The sequence below is a fragment of the Sipha flava genome, unplaced genomic scaffold, assembly GCF_003268045.1.
Source record: "Sipha flava isolate LNK unplaced genomic scaffold, YSA_version1 42_pilon_pilon, whole genome shotgun sequence".
NCBI lineage: Eukaryota > Metazoa > Arthropoda > Insecta > Hemiptera > Aphididae > Sipha > Sipha flava.
In genome coordinates this window covers 2,491,273-2,503,458 of record NW_020273159.1, presented here as the reverse complement: position 1 = coordinate 2,503,458, position 12,186 = coordinate 2,491,273, and the positions used below count along the sequence as shown (strand labels likewise).

At 38.0% G+C, this 12,186-nt stretch overlaps 1 protein-coding gene across 6 annotated transcripts in view; it reads left to right on the top strand.

Annotated features, from left to right (window-relative positions):
• LOC112689240 (kinesin-like protein CG14535) overlaps positions 1-12,186 on the top strand; it is a 173,076-nt gene that overhangs the window by 146,016 nt on the left and 14,874 nt on the right. For all 6 annotated transcript variants that reach the window (XM_025562840.1, XM_025562841.1, XM_025562842.1 and 3 more), the window contains 2 exons: positions 5,573-5,666; positions 10,842-11,039. In XM_025562840.1, coding sequence (XP_025418625.1) covers positions 5,573-5,666; positions 10,842-11,039 — 292 coding nt within the window. The remainder of the gene's footprint in view (positions 1-5,572; positions 5,667-10,841; positions 11,040-12,186) is intronic.

Genomic DNA, 12,186 nt, shown 5'->3' with positions numbered 1-12,186 from the left:
GCAATGCTCAAAGTCACTTAAATCGCATCGTTATATTTATAGACGGAGTGTTAATAAGTTCCGATTTTGGGTTTTAAATTTCATAATTTAATATTTTTCGACACATATATATTTTCATGTTTTTCGATAGTTATCGACATCTCGCACGTACAATAAAATCATCCTATATATATTATATATACATTATGTATATTATAATATCACATATTATATTATACTACGTACTTGGTAGTAATAACTTTTCGATTAAGTATATTTTACATAGACGATTGTAATTCGATTTCGAGTACGGTATGTGTATATAGTAGCGCAGAATGTTTGTTGAAGTTTTGCGAACTCATTTATAATAATAACAGTACAACATGATATGCTTTGCGTTTCGCCGTTTCCATTATTACGATGCAGTTATTCTTATCCGTTCCGAATGCACTAAATCTTTTCCTTGCATACGTCGCAGAAAGCAATTTCACCGAAACAATAACGACAAATAAATGAATTACAAATCGAAATATCGGATCGCATTATACGTACTGCTACAAGGTACAAAAATAATAATAAAAAAAAAAATGAAATTATATGCAAACAGATAAAAAAAAAAAAAATATGAAAATATTTACTCCCGTTCTTCGGACACGCGACGTTTGCGCAATGCGACGGTGATCATTTCAACGGATTCTGCTGTAGGTATAAGCGCACGCGCACGCGTGGACGAGCTCACACTCTCGTACACGCGCGGCCACGTTTAACTGCATTCCATGAGAGGAAGCGACTGGTACTGGTGGGGAGAGGAAGGATAGAAGGAGCTGGCGCGATTGTCGCGTTGGATGGCGGTGGGTGGAAAAGGACGCAGTGCACGAAAGACAGTATAATTCGAGCAACAGACATAAATCTCTGCTTGTGCTCCTATATATCCTGGTCGTATGTGGAAAGAGTACCACGAGAGGGCTTAAACGTATGGGATTTCCCGGCGGTTTACTGCTCTAATAAAAAGCCGGTTAACGGATATCCGTTTCTGGCGGGGAGTTGTTATCGGCGTACTTGACTCGGTGCTGCGTGCGCGTGTGTTTATAGGTATCGGGTGTGTTTATCGGAAGGGATCGTGGTGAAGGAGGACATTTTCTTTGGTAATGTTCGGCTATGAAGTTTTTTTTTTTTTTTTTAACTTAATTATACGATATCATTACGATGTTAAGATGGTTAACGTTGCGTTCGTATAATTGGAACGTATAATAATAATATTATCGACATCGGTTAAGTATTACTGGAACTTTTAAACACTAAAAAGCACACATTAAACGGTTGGAATCATAAAAATATCAACTGAATTTGAAGTAGAATTGTAATATAGGTAGTTAGTCGAACTACTAAAAGATTTATATACAACTACATCATTACAGGGTTATTATGATAATGCATATAATGGGAAATGTAATGGATTATTGATGTATTATTGATATTTAACTATTGTTTCCCTAGTATAATGGTGATTAAATTACTTTGTCATTTGTAGAATATAACACTAATATTGTAAAAAACAAACTCTCATGAAGGTCTGTTATTCGTTTCCTCCTCCACTTAACCATCCTTGTGTCCTCATAGTCTATCCTAGATCTAAAAAACTCTGTGTGTCTGTATGAATGTCTGAGTGTATATGTGGGTGAGTGTAAAAGAGGGAGCTCGTGATAATTATTTTGGTAAAAAACCGCTCGTAACAAAACAGCCCCACGGTGGTTATCTTTGAAAAGTGTCCTACCCTCGTCGTGTACAGGCGATAACGCGATCCCCGCCATCCGTCGTCACTGCAACGCCAAGGAATCGGGCGTAAAAATAGGATACGACAAATTAGTACGGGATAGACCCTGCGGAGGATCCGTTTTGTAATATATCAAGGCACGAGAAGGGAGTCCCCGGTGGGTTTAGTTAATCGTGTACGGTTTTTATTTTTCATCCGTTTCTGTTTCGTACGTACGCACTCTCCGCCACACCCCATCGGGTATTATACGGAATTATATGATCAACAATCACTGTCTATTACGCGCGCACTTATAATACACACGTAACGAATGCGTGTCGTTCTCGTTATTGCACAGGAAATGATTTTTTTTCTTTACCGTGTTTCGTAGCGTAAAAAAAAAAAATATTTTTCATTTTTCATCAATCCCTCCGACCCTCCCCGGACCGGGAAATTTAATTTACAGCCCGGAGCTGTAAGCTTTGGTTTGGAATTTAATCGGTTACGGCCGTGAAAGGTGCTATCAATATCGATCGACCGAAACAAGCACACACTAATGTACACTTATCGACGAGTATCGCAGGGCGTGATCGTTTGTGGCCAAACAATTATTACCGTTTTCGTCCGACGATGGTTATAGTACGAAAACTTCTGTCACGTATCCGATCCGCTGGACAATAGAATAATAACAATTAGCACGGGACTGTTTCACGCGGGGCACGCCCCGTATACATGTAATTAGTCCTGTACGTGTTGTTGGTTTCCTCGTAAGATCTCACGATAATTATAGACGACCGTACGGCAGGGCTGGGCAAGATAACTCAAACAAAGTTTTTGAATGCAAAATGGTAGACACTTTCATGATTATTACCTAAATACAAGATACAAGTAGGTATCTGAAACACATATAAGATACAAGATACTCGTACTTAATACCTGTCTAGGTCAATTTCAGTATAATGTCAAGTGACATCGAACGCGCTCAAAATTGTAACACTAATAATAAATAAACATTTTTTTTTTACGAGTACTTATTTAAAAAAAGAAAATATTTAAAAAAATAAGCAAATGTTACGAAAAATATATATACTTATAAAATAATTGTATTTAATGTTATAAATTAAAATGTGTTTATACAATAGGCTGTGAACTTTGAGAATTCTACATTATGTTACGCATAAACAATAAATGTATTATAAAAATATTAGAATTTATATATATTATATACTTTCAAATGCAGACGAAAATTTTACGTGGAATTTATCGCTCTGTATTCTTTTTTTACTTATTCGCATATTACACGTTTAGCTTTTACATCACAACTTACATTTATTATTCCATCAGCATATTAAATAGCCATCTAAGCATTTTGAAATATTACCTATTGAATTATTCCGGATATCCTTGTTTTTTAATAGTGCACGTGCACGTACGAAGTACGTAATATAAACTGACCTGTGACCGGCGGTGACCAACGGAATCTAATCACCTCGTAACCGTTACGTTGCGACCAGGGACTGATTAAGGAGTTTGTCGTTGGTTAGCTCGGGTTGATTTGGTGCCCTACGATGTATTCGAAAAGGCAAGGTTCCAGGAGGAGCTGCATAAAAAAAACTCATAGACATCGGACGTTTAGTGTTCAGAATAAAAAGTATTTCGCGATCGATAAAAAATCACGCAAAAGAAATGAACATTTATGATTCGTCAAATGTGTAAAAAAAAAATTATCTTGATTCACACGAATATTTTTCAAACGATTCGCGCCAAACGCTGGCTCAAACCGTTTATAAAAAGTTTCACTTTCTTGATCTCGAGAACGCAAATGATTCCACTAGTTAATCCGAAAAGCTATTTTCCACGAACTCGCTTTCGTTAAACGACGATATAACACGATTACTACGACCATTTATTACGTTTTGTATGCTTAGTTGTAATGAAACGCTGTTGTAAACGTTTTATTTTCTATTGCATTTTCCCTCGTATTCCGTATATGAACAACACGATTATATCATACCATCGTAATAATGTTACGTGCGGTTAGAATTACAAAACTGTTGGATTTAATTTATTTTCGAAGCGCATATTATTCGATCGCGGTTTCTATGTACGTAAAAAAAAAATTATTTAGGGGCACGCCCGAACTAACGTTGACCGATTGGCGACCTAGGCTGCGGCCCTATCAGTTAATCAGGCCCTGGTTGTGAATCGCACAACTAATCAGTAGTGGCGTTTCGCGGCGGAGCTCGTCCCTTGCACAACGATCGCGATTAGTTCTCGCGTCACGGAGTATGTTTACGATCGGTCGTCGTGACGTTGCGAATACGGAGGCAGAACGCCGTACGCGCAGTGCCCCGCGGCCGAAAACCCTACGCGCGATTTTTATCTCGTACCAGACTCGGCACTGCTCACGTCGACGTCGCGCACGATCCGACCGCCGTATGTTTCGTTTACGGTTTTCTCTCTTTTTTTCTTCTCCGTACGTATTATCGTTTACCGCTTCAAAGTTTGTTATTGTTTCGAATTTCCACGCAGCGGTATCGACTTCCGAGAGGATTTCGCGTTCGTAACGTGTAAATAGTTCTTCGGAAACGGCGGTTCACCCCTACGCCGTACTACGAGTAATTAATTTAACCGGGGAGGGAAACGGAAAAAAAAAATTAAAGGACGAACATACGCCTACGTATATGCATGCAGCGTATTCCCCGTTTGCGTGTTTTTGTTTCCCCCCCCCCTCCCCGTTTCGGTCCCGAAGTGTAATGGTTCACGTTGAAACCGGAGTACGCACTAGTGTTTACGTTTACGTTTGTAAATATTCTTACCAACATAAACACGTCACATGTTAAAAAAAAAAAAAAAACAAACACATTTTTTCCGTAAAACTGGTACACGGATGTACGATGGTAAATATGACGATCGCAACACGCGAAACCGAATAAAACAATATACATAAGTTATGTGGTGTGTATAAATCATTAGTTTTTGCACTCGCTCCGTGGCGAGATGGTGTTACGATATATTAGTGAAAAAAAATACGCTTTAAACCAGTAATATATTCACAAGCATCGGAGTACTTGTATATTAATTCGCTCTAATCTTAGAATTCGAAAATTGATTCCCAGTGAATTCAATTAGTCGGTTTTACGTCATAAATGGTATTCCGTCATCCAGACTTCGAATAATATTCTTAATAACGTTTCATGCATCATAAATAATCACATTTTTCTGTAAATCGAATTTTAAATATTTATAAAAAATCAATTACCAGAAGTAGTATATCCGATTCCCAATGTCGTTCTATCCGATTTTACAATATCCAATCTGTTGTGTTCAATTTTCTTTTAACTCTGTATCTAAAAAGTATGTTACGTGAAACTTTTGGTGCAGATTTACCACTCAAAAGTTTGATCACAAGAAAATAATCAAAAAAAAAAAAAACCTCATTGCAGAAACAATATTAGCCCAGCAATAAAATATAACCGTCGGAATCTAAAAAAAACGTTATTGCGCTACAATGTCGATACCGTAATACAATCAAGTCTCGGTACACTAAGGAGAACAATTACCAATATTTATTGGATTATAAATAATAAAATATACAAACGGAAAATACCGGTAGTGTGCGATTGAAAATAGTAATGACTAACAACTATCGTGTGTATTGAACGATTACTGTTAAAATATACCATTAATTAAACAGTTACGACGGGGTTATAATTTCATTTTTGAACCATTTATCGTTATTTATTGTTTTATGCCAACGGTTAATGCATGAACCGTTAAACACGGTATTGTGTATGGACAATATAACATTGAATAAAATAAAATGTTTTCGTTTGACAGATGGACGTGTGCAGCGCCACTTTGATGGACGTCATACATGCTGTCATCCATGGAACCGATGGATCTGTGTTTTGCTTTGGCCACCAAAATCTAGGTAAATATAATTGCATTTACGGAAAGTTCAACGAGTCACTATGTTAAATCACTTTTGATGTCACATCGATGTGAAATTTAATTCTGTCAATTCAATAAAAACATTCATATTGAAATGCAAATAATTCGAATAATCATACGAAGGTGTGTGTGTGTGTGTGTGTGTGTGTGTTTAAAATAACACAACTTAACACGTAAAATGGAACAATTAACTAGACGTCCCGTTTATATGAGGCGAAAAAAATTTTTCATATTGACTATAACAACTATAGTTTAGTTCAATACCTAAGTATAATTGCAATGTGCGATAGTATTTTAAATGAGAAAAGTTTGATTTAGCTAAAATCCTTTTCCATTATTATATTATTTTATTAATTTATTATCCACAAATTGAAATACCGACCACTCCGGTGTTTGAACAATGATTTCAACCATTACGCTGAATTTTAATCGTGGGGTGAGAAATCGGATAATCAAATTATTCAAATGATTGATGATTCCTATTTCAACATTTTTATTTGTATTTATGTTATGTGTAACAATCATTCAATTATGAACTTTTTATATGATTGTTTTCCACGAAAATAAAACACTGCTGAAATAAAATCTGTCCCAGTAGTACCGTTTCTAAATTATTGGTCACAAAATATTTATGAGCTAAGAAAAAAAAGTTTGTTTTAATTTATGAAAAAATGTTCTTAGCTAAATCACAAATTTCCAATAAATGGTTCGCGTGTTTTAATGAAAAAAATACAAATCATCACATTGTTTTAATTTTTACACTATATATAACAGTCCATCGAGGTTCTATTTCGCAATTTTATTTACAATCAACATTATTTCTACCAGACGATGTCGTGATTACTTATTGTTGCGTCTTTACTGAAATATATGTATGTTGTACTTGTTTGTGAAACCATACTAGGGAAATCGATTTAAATTCAAGGAACGCGAAAGACTTCTTCATTCTCATGTATATATTGAACGAAAAAAAAAAAAAAAACAATCGTTCAATAGTGTTGAAAGTTCGTTGAATTCGATTGCATACATATACATAACACGTACGTATTTATAAAAAGTATATTCGTAAATTCAAAGTGAATCCTGGTCGAATTCAGAAGGATAAGAGTGATTCATTTTTCATTGTTATTAGGGTGCACAGTTTTTTTTTTAAAAGACCCTGCAGAGAGCCGGAATAGAGAACGGTGAACGATTCGAGTACTCTTTTTAGATCGCTATCTTATACTCTCCTATACGATAGTGTTTACCTGTTATGCGGTTTTCAAAAATAATAAAATACACGTAAAAGGAAAATTGAATAACTTAAAAAATTTAAAATAAAAAACATCCAAAAATAATAAAATACAAATCGCCAACGTTTTCTGGGACCTTGACCCGATTCGCGTGAAACTCGTGCGTACAATATTCACATAATTATAGTCTGGTACGGACTTGTTTGTTGCGACCCTTGGACGGTCGTAACGCGTGCACAGGGATATAATGAACACGGCGGCCACGTCTCTTCGGGTCCTGCAGGTAGAGTGGCATAATGATTACGCTGTCACGAACTTTGTGAACGTTGTTACTGGAAACTAAGTTGGCGTATCTGTTGGAAATCCGTCCGGACCGTGTGGGTCACGTGGCGCGTGAGTGCAATACGTCTACCGCGTCCGCAGCACACGGGCAGAGGCGTACACGTGTATCGCGCGGTAATTACCCGGTGTTACCGTGTCGGGTGTGTACATTGTATGTCAGTGCAATGTTCCGTAAGCCGACCGAGGACCGTGTCGAAAGCTGTACACACGTACATCTGTATACGCCGTACGCAGAGGTGGAAGTAGGAATTTTTACGCCCGGGGAAAATGTTAAAATCACGCCCCATCATAGACCGATAATCAAATACTCTTCTCTATAATTTTTTTTTTTTTTTTAATAATTAATGTACAATCATACTTATTGAGTCTTAACCTAAGTGTTTAACCAACGTGAAAATATCAAATCAACCGTTAATACTAACAAAAATTATACCATCTAAAATTTTACGCCCGGGGACGAATCCCCGTTTTCCACCCCCTAGCTCCGCTCCTGCGTATATGTGCAGTACACACGCGCGTCCGGATCGGTTTGTCCGCCCGATATGGGTTTTCGTTTAAAATTCAACAGGCAGCGGTTCCCTTAACCTCTGTCTCGAGCCGCCGTCACCGCGGTGTCGACGACGTGAGCGTACGACTCGCGTATTATATTATTAGCGATATCCGGTCGTTGCAGACATCCGCCGTGGGCGACTTTGCTCTTCGTCCTCGCCAGAGTTCACTTATTGTTACACACATACATATATACGTATATACCGTTGCCGAGCAAACTTCATTAAACTTCCACGCCCACCGATGCTCTTGTTTTATACATTCAAAACTTGTGTCGGTAAACTTTAACAACACGCCCGGAAGACTATAACCATCTGGAATCTGTGTACGTGTGCGTCTGTATGCATAACAAAAGGTCACGAATACGTATAATTAAGTCACCGGTAGCAAATACGATCACTTGTATATTATACGCGTAACTAGTGATCACCTTTAACACGGATTTTTTTCAAACGTCGACCCGTCGGGATAAAGGACGTACACGCCCCAATCAATCAACTTTTCGCATTTTTTTTATTAAATGTATTGTTCTGTGATTCCTGTGAACATTTTCTACCCTCAAACTGGATTGCTGAAAACTGGTGAGGATGGAGATACGTTTCTCTACCTCTACCCGTCACTAATCAAATGTTTGACGGTTTTGAATACATTTACACGTAGTTTATCTTCGTCGAAATTTCCAATACATGAAATCCCTTAAAAACCGAACTACAACGTTGGAATCACTTACGTTAATTTTATAAAATTCCTAAAATATACAAGAGAGGGAAACAATAGTTATAACTACCAATATATATTTAAGTCTAATACTCTACCTTAGAAGTGAAATTCGATTTACAGTACAATGTTGACAGTTTCACATCACATTCTATACATCCATTTTCATAGTGGACCGATAAAATATCGGCTTTGTTCAAATCGATTTATAGAAATTAGGTGAAACGATATTTTCTGCACGCCATGCAAATCGTTAAACGTCCGACTGTAGAATAATAATGTTACACGCGCATTATACGTCGCTTCTGGTTTGTGCTAGATGTATAGTAAGCATAATTTATGTATATATATATGACATATGAGTAAGCGATTTATTGAAGGGACAGGTCTTACACGCCAAAGTATATTATAAATGATCGACACGTGCGTAATGAGACGTAGGAGATAAACCGACTGCGAGAGATATCAATCGTGTAACAATTCGCAACGTTCGTCCAGAGAATTCGATCTAATTTCGTTTTAAGAAAAATACGTTGTTTTTTTCCGGCCTCGCGTACCGTGAATTCCAATCACCCGCCTGCGTATGCAAAAATATAAATTCAGTGTATACGTTTTACGACGTTTGAACCGTGGAAGGCGAACGGTTCAAACTGAGTTCGATTCGCGTTACGCCGATCACTTTGATAATTTTAACCGTGCGACCCCGTCGAATCTACTTATTATCGTGTTTTACTCGCAGGAATATCCTGGTACGCGAGGACCAACACGACCGCGCCGTTGCAATACACTTTTAAATCTAAAACGCGTTCAGCCGCGTACAAGTGAACACGACATTGTCTTATCGTGTTCGTGAGTGTAACTTATCGGAAAACCGTGTAACGCGTGTGCAGCGGAAATCGAAAGAGATAGTTTCGCATTTCACGTGACGTTTTGTGCGTACGGCGCCCATGGACCATGCAAATAAACCCGAGAAACGATATTCGGTCATCGTAGGCCTCGTGGCACGCGGAATGGGGTGCGGCACGGGCAGGGGAACGGGGTAAGTTGCCGGCAAACAACGGGTCGAAACGCTATAAACGGCATTCGTGGCAAACAGCACGCAGTCCGTCAGCTGTACCCTACTAAATAGTAATGAAACCACCGGAACACCATCGCCACTGCCGCAGTTACCGAGCAAACTTTGTTCTCGAACAGCCTTTGCGAGCGAAACGGATTAAACGACAGAAGTACTGCGTGTACGATGTTGTTTGACGTTATTGTTTTATTTCCATCGTCCCACCGATTCAATGATGAACGTAAAACGAACTAACTAATCGTATTTTAAAATCGTAACACCCAAGTACCCGTAGCTCTGTTCCCCAAGCCGGACAATAATATTTTTATTCGAAGTGTACAATAATGGTAATAACTACCACACGAATAATAACAATTACACTAATCGTGTGTATTATGATTATTATTCATTGCTATATAATTAATATGCATTCACATATTTCGTGTACCTACTGTAAAAAAATAATTGAAGTCTTTGAACGGGAAAAATACGAGCTCAGTGTTTAACATTATGAACAATAATGCGAGTAATGAATTCACGATATCATATATCATTTCCAAATATTATACGTATAGAAATCCTGCACGCAACTCGACAATCTCGAACGAACATACGCATATATATATGTATATATATATATAGGCTATATAAGCTATACATTTATGTGCATATAATAACTATAATTCAAATTTAATATTTTTTTTTTATTTTTACATACTAATTAAACTAAAAAGAAATTAAACAAATGGTTTGCATATAATTTTGTAGTTGTTATTAACAAGTTTGTACTGCAAAACTGGTATAATTTGGTTTCGAATTCAATCGGATTACTCGAGTTCCACGCATCGAGAGCGTTCTGACTGAAGTTTGGTACATGAAATTATTATCCTTATTGTCACGTCCGTCGCATACATCATCTACCTTCTATACGTTAGTTATTCATTCGCCGTGTAAAGTTTAAAACAATAATCATACGTGTATAACGCAAGAATAAAAGTAGTACAATATCGATTTGTATGACTACCCGTGGCCGAACGCGGATCGCTTTGCATTTTATTTTAGCGACTTCGCATAGGGAAACGTATATTTTTATACTCGTATGTTAACATCATGGATTATTTAGAACTTTATTTAAAAAGGACCGATCGAAAACGCCCGTAGCATTTCAAGAGCATTTGATGATGTTGTACATGTATAATGTGTGTGCGCGTGTGTGTACAAATATACCATTTTACCTCAGGTTTTCCGCATTGTGTTGCAGGTAAAACGTACACAATGATCGGATCGCCGGAAGACCCGCAAACGTACGGGATTATACCGTGCGCTATTTCGTGGCTGTTCAAAGGCATACAGGAGCAAAAATCAAGGACCGGCGCCCGTTTCTCCGTCCGCGTGTCCGCAGTGGAAGTTTCCGGACCCGCCTGCCCCGTTAAAGACCTTCTGGCCGGCCAATCCAACGGTAATTATTATACGTATACGGAACATTGTTTTACGGTTTCTCGATTGGGGGTACGCGTTAAATCCGATTCCGACGTCAAAAATCCCTTGGAATTCTAATATCTCGATTATCGGTAAATGGTATTATATCTGCACGCAGGGTGCGTGTGGATGTGTAAGGGCGCTTATTATACAGGAAGGGGGAGGGTGATTTTTTTTTATCACCCAAACGAGTATATATATGAATGCGCACACGGAGGGTACTCCGACGCAGCCGATAGAAACGGTAAAGGTTGTTTAAAAATTTCGGGTCGGGGATGAAAACTGTTGAAAACCGTATGAAAAAAAAAAAAAAAAAGAAATAGTAATCCTTATACGGTAAAGAGCGCGAGAAGGGGGAAAAGAAGTAACACGGATTTACGCCCTTTTTTAAGCGTTTTCCGCGAGATAAGCTTTTCGCCGCAGTCGTTTCGACTGCCATTTGAATATTATACACGTCGATACGGTTTTTATGGTTTAAAACGACCAACGTTCACGCCCATGTTTTCGGAGTGCGCGAGACTTGGTTTAAAGAAAACATATCCTACGACCCGTCGGCGTCAACGGGTAAATCAACTTAAACCTTTTTCTTAACTCACCACTTCGCGAACACGCATTATATAAGTGCAATCCGTAAATGTCGATCCATCACTCGAAAGGCCACCGAAAACTTTTGAATTACAAAACGTCACGATAACGGAGCAATAAATTATTGAACACATCGCGTTGAAGAAACATACGTAAAAAAAAAAAAAAACACGCAGCCATTGGTCTGATAAATTTTATCATTCTAGACGAATAATTAGTTCCCGCGCGCGTATTAAAACAATCTATACCCACCGCTGTTGCACCGGTAAGAATTTTGGAAATAAACACCGTTCGATAAACAAATATATTATTTCTTTTGACGTCCGTAACGTGTTTGGAACGTGCGAACGCTGTTTCTTTTGTGTTCCGTCGTTAATATTTCGCACACGTCCGTAAAATAATAATCGAAATAAGCGGACGACGTCCGGCTGCGCGTGTGCATGGGGGGAGGGGGTGGCAGCGGTTCGTATGTTTTTCGCCAAAATTAATATGCGCGATCAAACCGAAAAAAATGGAATAATATTTCAACACCGTATAACAGC